The sequence below is a fragment of the Vitis riparia genome, chromosome 18 (assembly GCF_004353265.1).
Source record: "Vitis riparia cultivar Riparia Gloire de Montpellier isolate 1030 chromosome 18, EGFV_Vit.rip_1.0, whole genome shotgun sequence".
NCBI classification, from domain to species: Eukaryota; Viridiplantae; Streptophyta; class Magnoliopsida; order Vitales; family Vitaceae; genus Vitis; species Vitis riparia.
Window position 1 is genome coordinate 22367213 of NC_048448.1, and position 22881 is coordinate 22390093.

Here is a 22881-nt window from a genome sequence, read left to right on the forward strand (position 1 = left end):
GTTAATTTTAATTATTTTAGCTGAATATAATTTTACTCCGGCATTAAATTTTTTTATTATATGTTCATTGGTTCGTTGAATATAATATGTGATAAGATAAGATACAAACATACTCGTAAATTATCTCATCATTTATCATATTCCGTCTTTGACCAATAGATAAGTTATATTATCCCGATTTTTTTTAATATATGTTATCCATGGGATACAATAATCCCAGAGTTAAAATACGAGACATACATATCTTATGAATCATAAATGTACATTTTTTAATCTTTTTTTCTTTATTTGTCAATTACATATGTTATTTATTTGTTTTGATTAAAAAAATTTAAATTTATGTTTAAAAAATAAATAAAAATATGTATAAAATATACCCAAAATTAGTACTAATATTTTTATTATTTGATATTGTATTCAATATACAAAATATTTTTAATATTTAACAACATAATATAATATTTTTATTTATAAATTTTAAATAGTTTAATCTTAAAAATTATTAATAAAGAAATAACCACTTACTGAATCATAGATTATAGAATGATTTTCAAATAAAATTAAATATGTGAAATATTTCACATTTTTTATTAGAAAATATTGAAATGTAATATAATTTTATTTTATACAAATATCAGATATTGAAATATAATACATTTTTCATTCCATTTTTTTTTCTTTGTTTTATAAATCAAATATAAGTATGACATAATATATGACATTGAACATAATGCCTTGAAATAATATTTTATTAGATATAATATCCAATAATATCATATCCCGATAAAAATAATATTCTAAGTTATATATATCCTATCCTATATGAATGTGTTAAGTCGTAAAGTAGTCTATGTGCAATAATAGTAAAGGGTTTTGCTTGTTTTGTATTGAGTTTCGACTCTTCTTCCTCTTTCTACCAAACTTGTAGGTCGTGACAGCTTTGAAAATGATCATCGCAAAAATATCTGTAGTTTGTAGCATTATTACGAATGCTTGTCAAAAATAATTGTGAACTCGGATTAACACTACAATATTTTAAATTGCTATTTATGAGAGTAATATGAGGTAAGCAAGAGATCTCAAATGATTTGGAAACATCTCATGCTTAAAAATTTAAAGTTTTGATGGTCTTATATTTTTCAAGCATTTAATCTAGTTTTGATAAACAAATAATCATATTCTAATTCAAATTGGTAACCAATTTTGAAAAAATCATGGTGATTAATAATTGTGTAACATGTGTCTAATATATGTCATGTGTGCTCCATCGTGACATATGGCTAATTATAGAGGGGCAAAATTTAATCTTTTATAGTTTAACACATGTTGAAATTAAGTTAATTATGGATCAATAGAAAAATCAAATATTCATAATTAATTTAAAATTTGACAAATTAAAAGTTGCCACATGGATCACGAATTTTACTAATAAAATAATATTATGTGTAACATGGGTCATGCCCAAAGACAACTTGAAGTTGATTTTCCATGGCAAGAAAAATATATATTCTAATAATTAAAATATAATTATTCGAATACAAAAAAAAAAAAAAAAGTAATTTTTAATTTTTGTTAGGAAAAAAATTGAAAATTATTAAATGTAGTTTTTCAAATATCTTTAAATATTATTTTTAACTAATGAAGAATATTTATGAGGAATTAAAAAACTACCCAAATACAATATTTTTGGTTCCTATAAATAAGGTTAATTTCAAATCTTTTAGTATAAGTTAGAATCCAAGTGTTAGAGAGAAGTTTTTCAAGGAAGATCCAAAGTTTCTACAAATCTTGAGAGGAGACTTCAATAAATCTTAAATTTCTTTAAAGTGTCTTCAAATCCTCGAAATCTTTAAAGCCTCAAGTTTCAAGATTTAAGACTTTAAAAAAAAAAAAAAATCTAAAATCAAATTGTTTAAGCCCTTAGTTGATGTTGTTCAAGTCGAGCCAAGACTGAAGTCACAACAAACCTCAAGTCACATTGAGGTCCAAGACATACCAAGATTCAAGTCATATCAATACCCAAATCAAGCTAAAATTCAAGTCTTGTTAAGGGTCAAATCAAAACTCAAGTCATGTTAAAATCTAAGTCACATTAAGACCCAAGTTATACTTTGATGCAAATTAAGCTAAAAACCAAGTCAAGACATAACCTAAGTCAAATCAAGACTCAAAACTAAGTAGGTGTTTAGTAAAGCAACATAATAACTTAAAAGAGACTTAATAACTTAATTTAAGTCATTAAGCAAATTAAGTATGTTTCATAAAATAACTTAAAAATATAACCTAAAGTTCACATCTTCATTTTATCTTTTTATCCTCATTGGTCCTAATTACCTCCATGATCTCTTTTGCTACTCCATGACCTCCATTGTTACTCGATCTACTTTCCCTAGTTATAATTTATGAAAATAAATATATCAATTTGATAATTTAAAATATTTTAAACTAATTTTATCTAACAACGTTAATACCTAAAGTAAGAATTAAGTAATAAATTTTAAGTCAACAATTTAAATATAATTTAACTTAAAGTCAACTTAAGTCATTAAATAATAAATATTAAGTTTTATCAAACACCATAAATTAAGTCACAGATCAAATTAAGTTCAATTCATTTGAGACCAAGTTTCTTTAGGCCCTCAATTAATAACTAAATAAGAAAGTACCAAAAGACAAAATAAATATTATACTCACATCATTTTTTAAATTAATAAAAATTCAATTTAACTACAAATCATATTTCTTAAAGAAAATTAGTGTGTACACCATTCTCCACTTACATGATGTGTCTTGCCCTTGATCTTTAATGTGTGAACAAATTCATGTTTTCCCTACATAGCTTCTATGTTATAATGTCGTGTCATCTAAGCATGGATGATGTCTTTCTCTATCTTTAATGGATGTCGAGTGGATCTCTAATATTGCTTTACCTCTTGGAAAAAGTGATACTATGTTCACCTAAGAAGATTGATTATTCACTCCTATTATAGGAAGAATGTTTCCTCCATAATACTTATGGCTAGATAATCGTTTACATCTCCCTTAATAGTGTCACCCTTAAAATAAAGTTATAATGCTAATACATTTGTCTAGGCTATTTGAGGCGGGGAAGACCTAGAGGCAGTGTAGCTCCCTGATATTTTCGCCCACTCAACTGAGAGCGATGCTTTCTTCCACTCTCATCTCCTGCAAAAGATGTCCGAACAGGTTATCCGGACACACCCTCCGAAGCTCTAGTTAGATTGACAATAAAACGTATTAGTTTTATGAGGATTTTGGAATGAATGCCTTTACCTCCCCTTCCATTAAGTCATCGGGAGGCTTTTATAATGTTTGAAGCCTTGTCATATCGAAGATGGGGAGGCTCCTTGACTTTTGCAGTCATGATGGTTGCTCAGAGGGTGGGAGAGCAATCATTATCCTTCAGGCGACTGAAAGAGATTGTTGGTGGGACGACTTGTCGTCTCACTTGTCCTTTCATTATGTAGGTGGCCTAGGGCAGGGCGTAGCAGGTCGCCTGAAAAGACTTGGGGATGTCCTATCGAGTGTGCTTTTGGCGGGATGAGTAATGATTGCCCGTAAAATATGGTCAGGGGTCCTGCTTGGGACGAAAATTACTGGGTCCAGACTAGACGTCCGGACAGAGGGTAAGAGGTGCCACGTGTCCAACAGAAGGGTGCCTCGTGAGGCCAAGGTAATCTGTCACGTGTCCGCTTAAGAGAGGTTCCTACAGGCTAGAGGTAGGGCTTGGAGAGTTTGATATGGATTTGGCATATCTAGATGGTGGAGTTAGTCTCCTACCATAGAGTACTTTGGAATTAGTTTGAAGGTTTTGATTCAATGGCTAAAGTTGGAAGTTTGTTGACTTGGGATTAACACACATTGAACCCGTCTCAACTTGAATAATCAGGAGGAGAGACCTTTGTATCCTTGTGACACTTGTCATTGGTATATTAATGTGGCGATTACCATTTTGCAGCACTATAAAAAGACTTCATTTCTAGCTATCGGAAAAAAAAGGATAAGAATTTCTTATCTTTTTGGATTCTTTCCTTGATTTTGTTACAACTTTCTCCCGTCTCCTCTTGTATCTCACCCTACTACACTCTCCTCTCAAACTCTTTATGTGGCTAACATTCCACATATAAGTAACCTACATAAAAGAACTCAATTTTCTATCAAACAAAAAAAAGAGAGAATTTCCAACTCTCATAGGTTCTTTCCTTAATGATATTACTGCTCTCTTTAACTCTCTTACTTCTTACTTTGTTTTACTTTTCCCTCAAACTCACATCTCACATTCTAATGCGGTTGACCTCATATATCTAAGAACCTTGCATAAACTTTCGTTAGCGCCTCAATATGGTTTTTGATGTTTGTTTTTTTGTTGAATAGAAAAAGTCAAAATATTTGGTTTTTTCTATTCAACTAAAAATAACTTATTGATATCAGTCAACATTAGATACGTGGGTATTACAATATTAAATAAAATTTGTGCCTATGTTACATGTAATGTCCACATATCTTTCATGTGAATTGTTTTATGTAGCCTTGATAAAAAAAAAAAAAAAAAAAAAAAATCCTAAGGCAAAGTGTTATTTGACAAATACCCTTGTTGTGGCCCACAAGATTGTAGGACTAAACAAAGGAACATCCCTACGGGGTCAAACAAACCCCCACATCGAGGTCACGATTCACCTTCATTTCTATTCTACTACTATTGTCATGTACTTAACACATCTTAAAAGTTTAAGCCAAACCTACTCATTTCCAAGTTACAAAATCTTCTAAGACGGTCATACAATGTATTCACAATGCTACTTTGTTGGTAAATTTAAAAGTTCATAATATTTGATTTCAATGATTCAATTATTAATTAAAATGTACTTATTTTCACAAAGCAAAAAAGTTCCATCAAATTTTGCATTTTTTATTTTCAATTTGGAAGTTAACTACTCATATTCGATATAATCTAATAGTGAGACCTCTTACCACCATTTTTAAGAACAAATATTCAAAATCTAAGTATGACCAAATTTTATTTTGGTCATGAAGCTAATATGAAATTCCATCAAATATTGTCATGTAGAGAGAAGTTATAGTGGAACATTGAACAATTGAAAATAAAATAAAAAGAAAAATTTGACAATGTTTTTATTAAAAATATTTTTCATCGAAGTGTTTTTCTACAAAAATATTTTTTAGAAAATCACCGATGCTTCAAGAGGTAATATAATTAATTTTTCAACATCTAATTTTCCTTTAAAAATATTTTTCATATTAGAAGCGCTTTATAAAAATACTATTAAAGAGACTCGAAATCCAATGATTTTGAAAGGTCATTAATATTATAAGGTCATTAATCTAAGAGAAAAAATATATAAAATTTTAACATTATCATTTTGACCTAATTAGTAATTTGGAATCCAATAATAGCTATCACTTGCAAAACCAAAACTTAATAATCTTGGTGTTTCTTTTTAACTTAAGTTGTTGGTTTCTTAAGTTAAAGAATACACCATAAAAATAGAAAAAGAAAAAAGAAAAAAAAAGGCAACATTGCATGGTGTAGTTATAGTTTTCAAATACTTTGAGAAGACTCTATTCCACCATAAATATTTATGGTTGATCAAAACCAAATTAATATTATGTTTTGTTCGTTTATTAGAATTATTTTAGTGGGCTTTGAGTTGTTAGTTTTCTTTGGAATTTGGAGTGATGGCTTTATTAAAAAGTTAATTTTTATTAGAATTAAATTTGTATAATGAGAAAAGTGTATTTTCATACACCCATATAAAAAAAAAAAAATCATAAAATAGAAACACAGGTTTATAAAATATAAGTTAAGCCTATATAATTAAAAAATAATAGAAATTAGAGATAGTAATATTTCCCCCCATAATTATTTTAGGTTTTTTTTTTTTTTTTTTTTTTTGAATTTTTCATTCTGGCTGTTGACACTTGGTATCAGATTCTGAAAATTAAATCATAATCCGTTGACCAATCAACACGACATACGTAGTGCATTCAATTGGTGTGTAATTTTACTTCTTTAAGCCTCTATCTAGGGCCATAAATTTGAGAGGTCACTCTTGTGAGCTGGTTTAGTGTGAAATGGGTATCATCTAGGTAATCAAGAACACCATCTTAGTTCTTCCCATGCCTTCTCAAATTATTTCATCCAAGCTCTCTCTTTATCATGTTGAAAATTCACATGCATCCATGAATCCACTTCAAGGATGGTCTAACTCACTCCTTGGTGTGACTCCTAGGTGCAGTCACTCAGATAAGATGGATTGAGGGTTGATTGTAGTTGGGCAAGCGAAGATGGATCAATATAACTTTCATAATTAACATTTGGTCCATATAACTTCCATAATTGATGGAAATGATATAAGATATTAAAAGACCAATATATTATTTAAATTTCTATATATTATCTTTTAAGGATATAAAATAGTGATAGACTAAAATACCCAATGACCTTTCACATAAGCTTTTTTTTTTTTTTTTTTTTTTTTTTGTCTTTATTGCACCACTATTCATGCAACCATTATAATTCTATTTTAACAATTTGAATTTTTCATTGTTTTTAAATTTTTTTATAAATAATTGAAAATCAGCATTATTTTCTATTTTAAATTATAAATAAAGAAAAATTATGTTTAGAAACTATTTTAAAAAATACTTTATAAAAAAATGGTAATATGATTTATATTTTTTATATTTTCTTTTTGAAAAAAAATTTAATTAAAAAATGAAAACTATTTTTAAAAATAAAAATTGAAAACCTTGTTTAGTACTATTTTTTATATAAAAATAATAAAAAGAATTAAATTTCATTAATTGATTATCCATTTTTATTTTTTTTCCCATTAGTTATTTTAATAATAAAATAAAAAAAATATTATGTTTACAATTAAATAAAGAAATTGATCAATTATGTATTTTTTGTGGGACTATCTTTTACATGAAAAATAATTAAATAACTAAATTATATATATTTATTACTCTTTTTAATTTAATTTTCTTTATTTACTTTCTGTCTAATAGAAAATTTTAATATATTCATAATTCACAAAGTAATAAATCAATTGTGCGCATTTTAATCTATTAAAATAAATTACTTTCTAATTTAAATAAATAAAATGAAATAAGTAAATAAATTTGAGATTATTTCTATTTTTTTAACATATCTTATATCAATATTTTTTATGGTTAAATAATTTTTTTTTATTTTTTTCTTTAATTCCAAAAATAAAATGAAATAAATAAATAAATTTGATATTTTCTAACTGATCTTATATTCATAATTTTTATGGTTAAATAAAATTTTTTATTTATTTTTATTTATTTCCAAATATAAAAGGAAATAAATAAATAAAATTGGCTTAAATAATAGTTTTTAAGTAATTTCTTTGTCTTATTTTTAATTACATTTTGCATTGAAAATATAATAAAATAACGGTTTTATTTGTTTTAATTATTTTAAATGTCAAACTATTGGAAACATAGTTTATACACTCATGTGAATATAATTTATTTATATATATATATGAAATTTATACTATTATACAAGGTTATTACACTAATTGTACAAGGAGTGTACAAAATAGTACATTTTAAACAACTTTTTTTTTTTCTTGTTATCTAGGGATTATACGTTCTCCTACCACAAATTCTTTTATTTCATGTACTTTATTTAACTCACATATAACAATTTAAATATTTACCTTAATAATGATGTTTAAAGAAAAATTTTGTTTTTATCATTTTTTAAATCAAACTATTAAAAACATGGTTCACACATCATATGTGGCACATAATGTATGTATATGGATGAAATCTGCACCATTGTATAAGGGTGTGTTATACTAACTGTACAAGGTAAATGTTCAATTGGACAAGACAAATGTTTTAACTATACAAGACAAATGTTTTAACTATACAAGGGGTATACAAGACTATCATTTGTGAAAGATTTTAATCAATTTTGGACAACTTTTTTTTTTGTCTTGTCATCTGAGGATTGCACACTCTTAAGGTACACATTCCTCTATTACACACTCATCTTATGCACTTTATTTAACTCGCATTTGATAATTCGAATACTTATCCCATTAATGATGTTTCAGAGAAAATTTTGTTTTTCTATCTTCCACTATTTTTTGAAACAAACCAATGAAAACATGATTAACCTACCTATGGTTACATATTGAGTAAGAGGTATATGGAATTTGAGTCACTTTACAAAGTATTTACACTAAGTGTATATGACAAATATACTAACTGTATAAGGGTATATAAGACTATTATTTGTGAAAGATTTTAAGTGATTCTGAAAAACTTGTTTGTTTATTTCCCCTAACCGGGGATAAATGACATTCCTTACATACATTAGTTAAGCATGCATTCATCTCATGCACTTTATCTAACTTGTATATGGTCATTTTAATAGGTACCTCACTTATGATGATTGTAAAACAAAATTATAAAACAATTTTTCTTCTTTTTTAAAACCAAACCAATGCAAACATGATTAACCGACCTATTGTTAGATATTCATGAGATGATGTATGAAATTTGAGTTATTGTACAAGGGTATTACACTAATTGTACAAATTTACTAATTGTACAAATGTGTACAAGACTATTTTTTGTTAAGGATTTCAAGTGATTTTGAAAACTTTTCCCATTTTTTTTTCCACTCAGATTTTTTTTTTCCCTACTCAAATTCTCTTACTCAAGAATTGTTTTGAATTCTATTTTTAAATTTCCTCATCAAAATTTTGTAATTGCATATTTTGTTTTTGTAGTTTTAGCAATGTTCTTTCTTTCCACTATTTTTTTTTTGTCAAATTTTATCCAAATGAATCTATATTTAAAATTACAATCATATTTATCAATTTTTTTTTACTAAGATTATCTTTAATTTTTTTAATATATTTATACTCATTTATTTAAAAAAAAATAGATAAGTTTGAAAGTCAATAAAAAAAATTAAATACCACTTTCAATAATTTTTAGATAAAATTTTATATAATATATTTTATTTAAAATTTAATTTCTAAAGTTTAATTAAAAAATTGTATTGACAATTTTCTTGTTATGAGTCAAAATACTTTGCATTAGTCTATCTAGATAAGAAAAATTATTAATAAAGTGAAGTGATAGTCAATTTTTAAATTTTTTAAAAATATGGTTAATGTAGAAAATATAAAAAAGAATTAAAAATAAGAGAAAAATATAAATGAAAGGGTAATGCAAATTTAAAATAAAAAATGAAAATTAAACTAAAAGATAAATACAAAAAGATAAAAAATATTTGGATGAAAAATCCTCAAATTTTTATCATTACTTATAATAAGAGCAAAAAGATTCAATATCTTTAAAAATGAAAAATAAAAAAACATTATTGCTTTTTATTTGACGTAAAATAGAAATATAGATTGGAAGAAAAAGAAAAAAAAAAAGTTAGAAATGAATAATACTTAATAGGAAATAGAAAAAGGAAAAAAAAAACACAAAAAATAAAATAAAATTCACACGCACTTGTACCTATGTAAGGGTTTAGGGTATTTAATGAAAGACAATATCCTTTATCTTAATTTTCATAATTTGTTTAGATCTTGGGCTTAAATATGCATGATATATGGACCAAATGTTAATTTTTGGGCCCAACTAGACCCAAAACATAATTCTCCCTTTGGAGTTGACACTTGGTATCAGAATCTGAAAAATTAAATCATAATCCATTGACCAATCAAACACGACATAAGTAGTGCATTCAATTGGTGTGTAATTTTACTCCTTTTAAGCCTCTATCTAGGGCCATAAATTTAAGAGGCCACTTTTGTGAGCTGAAATTTTGGTTTAGGGTGAAATGGGTATCATCTAGGGAATCAAGAACATCCTCTTAATTCTTCCCATGCCTTATCAAATTATTTCATCCAAGCTCTCTCTTTATCATGTTGAAAATTCACATGCATCCATGAATACACTTCAAGGAAGGTCTGACTCACTCCTTGGTGTGACTCCTAGGTGCAGTCACTCAGAGAAGAGCCCAAGGCTTGAGTGGATTGAGGGTTGATTGTAGCTAGGCAAGCGAAGATGGATCATCCTACACTAGGTAAAGCTCTTAACCTATGTTCTTTGTTCTTGAAAAAATTAAAAGGAAATATGAAGAAAAAATAGAAAAAAAATAAAAATAAAAATAAATTTTACATGCATCTTCAAACACATTTCACTTGTTTTTCTTTGCTATATAAGCATCAAATAATTTAAAAGTATATAAAATTTTAACTAATTTTGATCATATTTTATTCTCCTTCATTTTATTCTCCTTCATTTTTTTCATGGTATACCAAAGTTACCTTCTGCATTCTCATTTTTCCCCCTCAACAACTAAACACAAGGCAGCATCATGCTGGGAAGTCTCCTCAACTCCCCCAAAACTCTCCTAACATCCTAATGTAGAAGGGTGAGGAATACAAACAACTAAGATTCATTCAAGTCTCCATATGCCATCCGGATTAATTCTTGTAAAAAATGTAAACTAATAGTACATACTTGGAAAACAAAGTTGCTCTTCTCATTGCAGCAGCATGAACAAAGAACTCTCTATACCATATAACACTCTAAATAAGATTTAAGATTTCAAATATATATATTCTCACCAAAAAAACAAAGATCCGAAAAGAAAAGTTGAAAGTTAAAATAGAGGCAAAACAGTGATATTAAGGGAACAATGGAGTTTTTGGAAGCTGCCTATCCTGAACAACAGTAATTTAACTTGCTACAAGAAGTTTTATGCTAGGATACCTCAGGCTTGCGTTGAATCACTTCCAGTAACCATATTTCTTTAACATGTCCTTAGTTCTCTTCCTCATGCGAGTAAAAACAATAACAGCACAGGCAAGGACCCATGGAGGGAAGTTCCCGCCTGAAATGTATAATTTCTTGATCAACTCTGGAGGCTCCTTCAAAACATACGTTATCATAAGGGTTAAAACTGCGACTCCGAACAAAATTTTGGATATAGGTTTGATCGGTGAGTCCTGCAGTCAGAGAATGTAAATGAGATACGAATATAACACCCTTCATAGTGTGTCTGTGCATATACTCATACATTAAAGATGAAAAGGCATGTAGACATTGAAAACCTCTGTATTAGGCAGAAAAGAAGACACAAACGCCATCAGGGTGCGTAAGTGTTGAAGATGCAGGCATAGTTGTCCTACTCATAAAATGTATTGTGCATCTTTTTCCTATTATTCTCTATCACAAAGTTTCTTTTTTGCACATGTGGAAGTACTGAAAAAATATGTAAACATATGTTGCAAGAAAGAACCAAAATATTAGGCCAATTATCAGCAACAAATCTAAAATGAAGCTCATGGAAAGATATTCGTTGAGGTAATTTTCCCTTTTCTTCTTCTAACCTGGCTTTATGCTATTTTGGGAAGGAAAGACCCCCTAATTTTGTCATTGTACTCTTTTCAATAACACTCCATCTTAGTACTTTAATTTCATAGAATCTCAAAGTGTGGGAAATTCTAAATTGAATCTCTCTCCTTATTTCTTTTGAGAATGCGGTTTTATCCGCTCCCTGGAAAGAAGATATTAATCCTTTAACAAGTTGAAGTCTTTATTTTCCTCAAAGCCCTTTCTCCTTCTTTTTTTGGATAACCGAGGAAACCTTCTATGGCTGAGCCCTTCAGACTCTTCATAGTGATCTAAACCTCAGGGTGCTAATCATGTCAGCCATAACTAGCACCAAATAATCCAGGGCATTCAACCAACAATACGAATCGAACCCAAGAGCGTGCACCTCTACCACATATTCTGGCATTCGCCTTAACCAATTGGGCACCCTGACAAGCCTCAAAGCCCTTTTTCTCTTAAAAATGGATAATCTGACTTGTGTTATGTTAGTTAAACTAACTTGGAGATCTAAAGCAACCAAAAGCCATTCCATTAGGTATAGAGGCTCATAAGAAAGTAAATGTCAGTGATCAGCCCCAACAGATGTATTCTTTAAGGGAGTGGAGAATTTGTTATCGCTTATTTCTCCATCGCCTTTTCAACTCCAGCTCATCTAGTGGGTGCTCATGTGAGAGATCCTTAATATCCTGATTAGCAGAAATAACAACATCAATGGTAGATCCCTAACAGAAACATATGAGACTTGAACCCTGTGCGTCTTTTGTTAAACCAACCCCCACCACCAAAAAAAATAAAACATCTCCAGAATATGGAGAAACTGTTCCAATCCAGTAGGTCTCTGATGCTCAAGTTCACCTGCTGTCATGTCAGAAGCTGAACCACAAACAACAAACTCCCCAATAAATCTCCCCCCAAATCTAGGTGCATCATGTACCATCAAGATGCATTGCATATCGAACACAAAGGCTCCAGAAATTCACTCAAATCTACCACATCAAGCTTGCCCCTGTATTTTCTCGGACTGAAAACTCTAGTTTGCCATCCATCTAACCTCTGTAAGTGAACTAAGGATTACTACATTGAGTTAGTAAGATCGTTTCTACCTAGGTCAGCTAAAACCAAATAGGAGTAAGCAGTATCCATAAGGGCCTCTAACTTGCACTCAAAGCTACCATATAACTATAGGATTTACCATTTGAGTATATTTTCTAAAACACTGACTTTGTTATATGATTACGGATGCTGTAATCATTATCTTTCATCAACTAAATCCACCTCTTCTACCTTAAATTCTACTGTTTGCAGGAAACTTTTAGATTCTTGTGATTTGTAGATCTCATATTCCCCAACATATAGATAATGCCTCCAAATTTTCATTGCAAAAATCCTCTAACGCCTATGACTTGTGCTCAGTTCCACCAGATAACTAAGAGGCTTCCTACTTACCACATCTGCTACGACATGAGCTTCACCAGATGATGCAGAATGGTGCAACATCTTTCATAAAGTCAATCCATCTACTCCGCTTCAGATTCAACTCCTACAAGGATATATGCTTCCAACCCTTTTGATCTATATAAATCTCATATATCTCCCATATAGAGAATGCCTCCAAATATTCTATGCAAAGATCTTTGTTTCCAACTCAAAGTTGTAAGTGGGATAATTTTGCTTATGAGGTTTCAGTTGCCTTAAAGTACGCCACCACTCCCCCATATTGAACCAAGATATCCGAGGGCAGCATCACCACACAACCCCAATCCTCTTGAAGCATAAAAAACGGTAAGAAAATATCACAAGATATGCACAATATACACACTTCTACATCCTTGATACAATTGATTGCTATTCTAATGTCATCCATGAAGGATCAACCACAAACCATATGAAACCAGCAACTAAACAAATAACAAGCAACAAATTCCCATCAACCTCAAGTACAAATAAGTTAAAGCATCTAATAGCAAAGCCACCATGCATGGATAAGAAGAGACATCATATTTTGTGAATGGATCCCCTATGTTTGTTTTGGTGCATCTAGAAAGAGCGAAACCACAGAATTTTCAATGGAGAAGAGCTTTTAGATCAAAGATTAAAGGTCATACCTTTTATCGCCTTTTGTCAGACACTTTAATATATTCTATCTTTGCCTATCCAAAAAAATAACAATAATAAAAAACAGAACTTCAGCAATCCCATATGTTTCCTTGGAAATGGCAAATTTTTTGATGATGGAATTCTTAGATAGCCTTAACTGTGGCTGGTTTAGGTTTTTCAAAGGCTGTCTTTTTGTAGACATCTATTTTTTCTTTTTATTTTGCTTTGTGTATACAGCCTATATGCTTTGGATGTGCCCCCTTTTCTTGGCACTTTTTATTAATAGATGCTCTATTTGCTATCCCAAAAAAAAAAAAAAAAAAAAAAAACACATACACACATCTTATAGGTCATACAAAACCATGCAAAAATCACAATCCCAGAGGGTCATTTAAATCTCTCATGACATGACATTAAGGTATCTAAGTGATAACCACTACAACAATGGTATCAGAATCAAGGAGCATAAAATAGTGGAGCTTCTTGAACTTTTCTTCTCAATTGGGAAGAGGACATCAAAATCCATCATAGATCCTTGGATGATGCTTCCTTTTATTAATATAAAGTAATTCGATCACTAGGAAGTTCTATGGTTGATAGGAACCACCCACTCCTTCTCCTTTTAAGCCATTCACTCTGTTCATCTACTTTTATATATTCACTTGTAATAACCAAGAGATCAAGTTTTATTCCCAAAGAATGAGAAAAGCCCTGTCAACGCCAAACAAAGCCCTACTTTCATGAACAAAATCACAGCCAGAACTCATTCTTCCTTGAAGATGTTTCCACATAACCATAATTTACTGCTAAACTAAATCGTTCTCAATTGACTATGAATTTTCAGCATCGTATCTAAAGACACCAGGGCATCCAAAATAAACACAATCAACTTTCTACAACATTATATTGCATTCAAACTCCCCTATTTGGTCCCGAGCTTCTGAGACAAGGCAGGTCGATTTTTCTCTTTTTTTTTTTTTTTTTCCTTTTTTTTCAATTTTGCATATTACATTCCATTATATGGTGGCTAGAATAGAAAACGAAATGCCCAAATGATCTAAGAAAAAACAGAAAATCAATAGCATAACTTTTCTATTTTGTTTTCACTTGAGAGAGTTTGAAAGATTGCAATTGTTGTGGCAAAAATTTCAGGCATACCTTAGGCTCTCCGTCAATGAAAATGACGGATCCATCCTGATAAGAGAGCAAAGATCTTCCGTTTCTAGGGTGAATCCGGATCGAAACGCCACGGCCGCCAGATTCAGGATTGAAGGCGTACACCGATTTGAAGCCATATTTGTGGAGAATGTCTCCAACCTCCAACTGATCTTGGTCCCAACCACCCAAGTTGGATTTGAAGATTGCGATCGGACCTTTGCCTTGACGATAAAGGCGAACTTCGACCTCCGGAACTTTGGTCTTCACGCTTCTTGGTGTCTGAGGTTTGGCTGGATGCGGAAGACTTTCCTCGATTTCTCCACTTTCCTCCACTTTCTCCTCCATTTTTTCTCGGGAAAAATTGTACTCCTAGTCTCCTTCCATTTATAAAGTTGGACGTTTACTTGAGAAGACTTTTTTTTTTTCCATTTTTTTTTATCTTAGGAGATAATTGTGTTTTCAACTCATAGGATTGATAATTAAGATAAGATCCTCCGATCACCCATAATTAATGATAAGGATGTAGGATAATAATTAATAAAAATACCACTTAACTCATTTGTTTTTATCCTATTACTTGCCATTATTCTTTCTTATTTAACTATTTTTTGATTTTTCATTATTTTTTTAAACTCTTTTATAAATAATTGAAAATTTAAAATTATTTTTTATTTTTAAATTATAAATAAACAAAAATTATATTAATGATTCAAAGACTATTTTGGAAAATACTTTCTAAAAAAATATTAATTTAAATAAATAAAAATTATCTTTTACAGTTATTTTTATCATTTATATTTTAGAAGTAAATAATTTAAAGATTAAAATACCATTTAAAATAAATATATTCACTATTTTAATTTTTTTTATACTAAAAAGTATTTTAAAGTTTTTTTTTACTATTATAAAATAAAAAGTTTAATTTTTTTTTTAATCTTCTTCCTTCCTTATTTTAATAACTTTTTGAACATGATTTTTAGTAATAAGTTATATGAAATGTTACAAATTTGTTTATTAAGGATTTTTTTAAATAATTTAAATTAATTGAAAATTTATTAAAATAAGAAAAAGAAAAAGAAATAAAGAGGATAGATGGAGAGTTTTTATTTTAAATACTCAATTAAAATGTTTTCATATGACTTAATTTTAGAAGTGAATTATATCAATACATAGTAGAGATTGAATTTTTCTTATATAAAAGGGTTGAAAGGTATATTTACTTATTTTAGATGAAAACAAGTAACTAAAAATTATATAGATTATATTTGAGTTTGATTTTAAAATATTTTTCTAGTTTTTATTTTTTTATTTTTAAAAATAATTTTTATTTTATATATTGTCTCTTTTTGAAAATACGTTTAATTAAAAAATGAAAACTATTTTTAAAAATGAAAATTAAAAACCTTGTTTAGTACTATTTTTTTATATGAAAAAAAATTTATTTATTTATTTATTGCATCATTGTACAATTATATTACACTAACTGTACAAGAAAAATGTACTAAGTGTACAAAGGTGTACAAGGTTACCATTTGTGAAAGATTATAATAGATTATGAGTCATTCTTTTATTTTTCTTATCACTCACGAATTGTGCATATATGTCATGCACTTTATTTAATTCCCACATGGAAAATCCAATACTTTCTCCAATAATTATATTTGGGGAAAATTTTTTTGACATTAAGTCATCCACCATCTTCTCAACTAAACCATTGGAAATATAGTTAAACACTCTTACGTAGACATGGACACATAACTTAGGAGGGATATGAAATTTGTATCATTGTACAAGGGTATTACACTAACTGTATAAAGGAAATGTACTAATTGTACAAAGATGTACAAGATTACCCTTTGTGAATTATTTTAATCAATTCTAAACCACTTTTTTTTTTCCTTGTCACCCAAGGATTGTATGCCTATGTCATGCATTTTATTTAACTCTCACATGGAAATTCTAATATTTTCCCCAAAAATGATATTTGGGGAAAAAAATTTGATCTTAAGTCATCCACCATTTTCTTAATCAAACCATTGAAAATATGATTAATACACCTATATGAACATATAACTTATGAGAAATATGAAATTTATGTCATTGTACAAGGGTATTACATTAACTGTACAAGGGAAATGTGCTAAGTGTACAAGGGTGTATAAGGCTCCTAATAGGTTTTTACAATTTTTAAACAACTTGAATTTGACGTTAAGACGATTATTGATAGTTTTTTTTTTCTTTTTTTTTACCAAACTATGTTATTAAGACATTCCCGAAAAAAATTAACACATAGGAAATAAAATTAAAATAATCATGTTTAAATTGTTCATTATAAGTAAACTAAATGAAATATATATTTTTACTATTTTGCCTTTATAAACATAATTTCATTGTTATCAATAGAGATTAAAAAAAATCATATTTAAATGGAATTAAAAATAAACAAAAATTATTTTTATAACATTTTTAATTTTTTAAACCATTAATTTAAATTATGAAATTAGTTTTAAAATTAAAAATATTTTTTGTAATTATAGTTTTGAAGATTTCATGATTTTTATCTTATTACTTTGAAAAAATTGCTTTAATAAGAAAATATTTATTTTAATGATTTTAAATATTTAAATCTTTATTAAAAAATATTTAGGATCAATGGGGAGAGCAATTAGGTAATTTTGGAATGGAGAAATTTTGATTATTTTGAAGACTTTAATTCAACCAATTACCCTATTTACACTTTCAAAATTATTGGAAGGTTGGTAAATTAGTATTAAAAATATTGTCTTCTTGATTAATATTATATATATATATATATATATATATATATATATATATATATATATATATATATATATATATATATATATATATATATATATACACATGTGAGTGTTTACATTATTTTCGAAATAATAAACACCATGTGTCTAATTTGCAAGTTAGAAAAAAAATTAATAATATTTTATGAGGTATTTAAAAAGTATTTATTATATGTTCTATAAATTTGAAAAAATATAATATTTAATGATACCTAATTTACAAGTTAGAACAAACAAATAATACTAATATTTTATGAGGTGTTTAAAAATTATTTAATATATATATATAAGAAATAATATAAGTTTGAAATAAAAAATCATATTTAAAATTATAATCATATTTATCAAATTTTTTACTAAGATTATCTTTAATTCTTTTAATATATTTATACTCATTTATTTGAAAAATGAAAAACTATTTTTTTTTTGTAAACATGTTCTATTACCTTTCAAGTAAAAAATTAGATAAGTTTTAAAGTCAATAAAAAAAAATTAAATACCACTTTCAACAATTTTTAGATAAAATTTTATATAATATATTTTATTTGAAATTTAATTTCTAAAGTTTAACTAAAAAATTGTATTGACAATTTTCTTGTTGTGAGTCAAAATACTTTGTATTAGTCTATCTAGATAAGAAAAAAATATTAATATAATATTAGAACTTCATATTTTAGTTATTTTTTTCAATAAATTTATTTTTTTAAAAAATTTAAAATATAAAAACATTAAAAATTAAAAAGCTAAAAGGATATATATATATATAATAAAGTGAAGTAATAGTCAATTTTTAAAAATTTTAAATATGGTTAATGTAGAAAATATAAAAAATAATTAAAAATAAGAGAAAAATATAAATGAAAGGGTAATATAAATTTAAAATAAAAAATGAAAATTAAACTAAAAGATAAATACAAAAAGATAAAAAAATATTTGGATGAAAAATCCCAAAATTTTTATCATTGTTTATAATAAGAGCAAAAAGATTCAATATCTTTAAAAATGAAAAACAAAAAAACATTATTGCTTTTTATTTGACATAAAATAAAAATATAGATTGGAAGAAAAAGAAAAAGAAAGTTAGAAATGAGTAATACTTAATAGGGAATAGAAAAGGGAAAAAAAAAACATAAAAAAATTGAAATTCACACTCACTTGTGCCTATGTAAGGGTTAATGGTATTTTAGGGATTAATGAAAGACAATATCCTTCATCTTAATTTTCATACTTTGTTTGGGTCTTGGGCTTAAATATGCATGATATATGGACCAAATGTTAATTTTTGGGCCCAGCTGGGCCCAAAACACAATTCTCCCTTTATAAAGTTGGACATTTACTTGTGAAGACACAGATGTGTCGTTTCTTTCTTTCTTTTTTTTTTTTTTCCATTTTTTTTATACTTTTATTTTTTAGTAAGTTTAGTATGACTAAATATGAAATTTATAGATTTAATTAATATGATAACCAAAGATGAAAATATCAATTTCAACAGATATATAGGTAATCTCGATTGACGGATATATTGGATATATCGATGAATATTTTAATAGAAAATATTAATGGGCAAAAAATTGATTAAAACTTATGAAAATATAAAAAAAAACTCATAAAAATGAAATTAGAAGTATAATAGACATTTTAAGGTTGTTTTATTGAAGAAATTGATGTATGTATGACATGATTTGCAATATTAAATTTAATGATATCGCGTCGATTGATAAGAAATATAAATTTTGTAAGTGTGTACTCATTATGAAGCTACATGAAAGATTTGATTTCATTAAATATCAATAATTTGTACATATTACATTGCAATGACCCTTTAGTACCAAAATGATGACAATGAGGTTCAATGGAATTGGTAGATGAAGGAATCATGTCTTGTTGTTAGAGACAATATTGGTACAAACTCACTTAGCCTCAATAGTATTGATTAAAAATTCAAACATGTCATGTATAGATCTCTTAAGTCCTACCCATTGCCTCTACATGAACGGGATACTCAAAGTGCACTCATGTGCTTTGGTCAAATCCTTCTTGCATTTGATATGGAACATGGTATGACATTTGTGTTAAAGGAGAATAGTTAGACATACTATACCCTTCATTGGTTGAACTTGAGGTCAACACATAATTTTGAAAAAGCTGACCATAACCCATCATATAAGGAGGATAAACGTTAGCCTCATTCAATGACTCACTAAATTGAGTCCCTATACTCATAGACTCAAATTTGGCTGAAAATGCCTCGTTAAATGATGTCATCCTCCGTTTTCTTCCTTTATACAACTTCCTAGTAGCTCCTATGCTTGGACCAACTCTTCTAGACCCATGTTTTTCATTTTGTGTGTAGTGCATGAAATCATCTTCACAAGTGAATGAACTCATTGGATATTGACTTTGTTGTTGTTACCCAACATCTCGTCCATCATTTCCTACATTATCATTACCTTCATCATCAGTTCCACTTCTTGAACCATCGTAACCAGAAACAGAAATACCAACAGCGCTAAGCCTATTATTTTACCCAACATTTGTGGAATCAACTGTAGGTTAGGAATTTAATGTCGTCTAAAATGAATCCTCAATGTCTTTGTTGAAACTCTCACTATGAACTTTTTCAAACAACATTCATTCAACATCAATGCTAAATTCTTGAGCATGAGTAGCAATTCGTGGATTAGGATTTCCGACTTCATCATCTAAGTGTAGAGACTTGACCCATTGGAACGATTGATTATCCTCTTTTTAATCCACCTTCGCAAAATGTCAAGAAGATTAAGGTAATCTTTTTTAGTAACTTTATCATTTTTTGCTTCCTTATCGCATAACTTTAGTTTCATGGATTTCATTGCTTCGTATATATAAGAGCGAACGTGCTTTAATTTCTCTTATAGGTTGAAGATGATGAAGTTTGTGATAGAAATTTGATGACCAACTTCCTTAATGTAGAGTATGATTTCCATACATGAACCACCATTTAGCTGCAACCCAATTCATAATTATATAAATACTTATGTTGTAAATTTACAATAATAATAATAAATTTAGTTTTCTATAAATAAATAGTGCTCACCAAGGATCATTTAGTGTTGCAATCATTGCTCGATCATTGAATCCTCTCTTTGCATCTCAAAAGAGTACAAGTTATGTATTCAATATTCAATATTCAATATATCAATATCATATTTTTAGTAATGTTGAGATAAATTGATGAATAAAATTATTGTTTGATTATATTGGGAAATATAATAGTTTTTAGTTTACCTCATTTCCAGTTTGACCAAGTGCTTCAGTTGTTAGGTCTAATTTAACAAAAACCTCATGGACCGTTTGAAGTAGCTTGGGATCACTACCATCTTCACACCTATATTGAAACCTAGTATTTAAGAAGTATGTTACAACAAAATTAAGTAGAGTTATTATTTTGTAAGAGAAAATTATATAAATCAAGACAAATAACTTATGAAGATAGATAATAGTTAATTACCTATGGCATGAAGTGGATTTCTGAGTGTTTCTTCCCAACGACCTTTGATTATTTGAAACATTTATTTTCTACCATGTAGATGAATGAGGTTCTCTTTCATCACTTGCATAAGCTTATACACAAAGGGCATTGTGGGAATAACTTTTAAATCCATGATTCAAAGCACCATATACAGTGACTTATATAATGAAACTACTTTTGCCACTTTGTCCCAATACGGATGCTCGAACATTAATTTATCCACTTCTTCTTAATCAAACATTTTTTTTTTCAAAATGCTGTTAAGAGCAATATAATTGGTGGAAATTCTCGTAGCTCTAGGTCAAACAATGTCTCCATTACATAACTTTCTCATTTGTGCAAGTAACCAACCATAGTAGTAAATGAAGTTGGTTACCTAGTCAGCATTACTTATTGTAGACCCTCAATTTTGTCCTCTTAGCATATGTGACACTAGGTGTCTTCCCATACTTCTCTCTTGACTCATTGTCATCCCTTGGTGGCTCGTCGACACTCATATAGTTTCATTTTTTGAGCCACCTTCAAGGACCCTTTGTTGAGGGACTCATTCAGACCCACATTGTGACCTTGGCCACCCTTCATACTTAGGTTAGATCCCACTTAAGTTCACCTAAACCCACTCTAGTTCACATAAACCCATTTAAGTTCACCTAGGCATGGTTGAAAATGTCAGTTTTTTTTGCCGAAACTTTGGCAAATTTTGGTTTCGGGGGTTGGCAAAATGAAAGAGGGAAGTGAAACGTCGATGGAAGAAATATCCATAAATTTAGCCAAAAATTGAAGAAATATCGACGATTTTTTGAAAAAATTGCCTCTAGTTGGAAAATTTCAAAGAAATTTCCTTTTGTTTGGGTTTATTTCAACGATTTTTTGCCAATTTTGTCAAAAAATCGGCGCCTTGCACTTGCTGCTAATCTGACGGCTCCCAAATTCCCCATATTAATCTAATAGTCTAGATTTGGTCCGAGCTCCGACGGTCAATTTCATGTGCATCTGATGGTCCAAATTGAAATTGGATGTGATCTAACGGTCAGAATTGAACCCCAACATCTATGTGGTGATCTAATGGTCAGATTTCGCCCAGATTTCGATCCAATGACCAATTTTGTTTACCAACGGTAAAATGAGATTCCAATAGCTATTTTGGCCCAATTTTTTTTCCTATAAATAGCTCATTTTTCACCAATTTCATCCACATTTCATATTTGATCTCTCATTGCTCCCAAGGTTACTCATTTTGTTTTTAAGGTATGTTTGTTTTAAATTTTAATTATTTTGTATTGAAGTGTAATCAATTAGTATATTATTTAAATATTCAATTTTATTTATTTTCTTTTCAATTGTCATGAATTAATACATCAATGTTTTTTTCTTTTCATTTGTAATTAATTAGTACATTTGAATTAATTAGTACATTTTTTAAATCTTGAATGAATTAGTAGATTTTCATAGAATTAATTTAGTTTAGTTAATTTATTAACTTAATTAACAATATTAGTAGGTTCCTAGTGTTTCAAATTTTTTTATATTTTCAATCGTAATTAATTAGTACATTTTTTAACTCTTGAATGAATTAATAAATTTTCATAGAATTAATTTAGCTTAGTTAATTTATTAACTTAATTAACAATATTAGTAGCTTCCCATTTTTTTTCATTTTTTTTTATATTTTCAATTGTAATTAATTAGTACATTTGAATTAATTAATACATTTTTTTAACTCTGGAATGAATTAATAGATTTTCATAGAATTAATTTAGCTTAATTAATTTATTAACTTAATTAACAATATTAGTAGCTTCACAAATTTTTCAATTTTTTTTTATATTTTCAATTGTAATTAATTAGTAC

The 22881-nt window shown here is 28.2% G+C and overlaps 1 protein-coding gene across 1 annotated transcript; it reads right to left on the reverse strand.

Moving 5' to 3' along the window:
- Positions 1–10572: 10572 nt before the first annotated feature.
- On the reverse strand, positions 10573–15095 carry LOC117905928. The gene is made up of 2 exons (XM_034818812.1): positions 14701–15095; positions 10573–11057 (listed from the first exon to the last, which is right to left on the reverse strand). The coding sequence occupies exons 1-2, from the start codon at positions 15043–15045 to the stop codon at positions 10839–10841; spliced, it is 564 nt and encodes a 187-aa protein (XP_034674703.1). The 5' UTR covers positions 15046–15095; the 3' UTR covers positions 10573–10838.
- Positions 15096–22881: the final 7786 nt, after the last annotated feature.

What these genes read in the sequence shown, in the direction of transcription:
- LOC117905928 (XM_034818812.1), bottom strand. Translation starts at nt 15,045, where the DNA reads ATGGAGGAGAAAGTGGAGGAAAGTGGAGAAATCGAGGAAAGTCTTCCG. An exon ending in TCATTGACGGAGAGCCTAAG is followed by an intron (nt 11,058 to 14,700) that starts GTATGCCTGAAA and finishes CTCTGACTGCAG; the next exon opens with GACTCACCGATCAAACCTAT.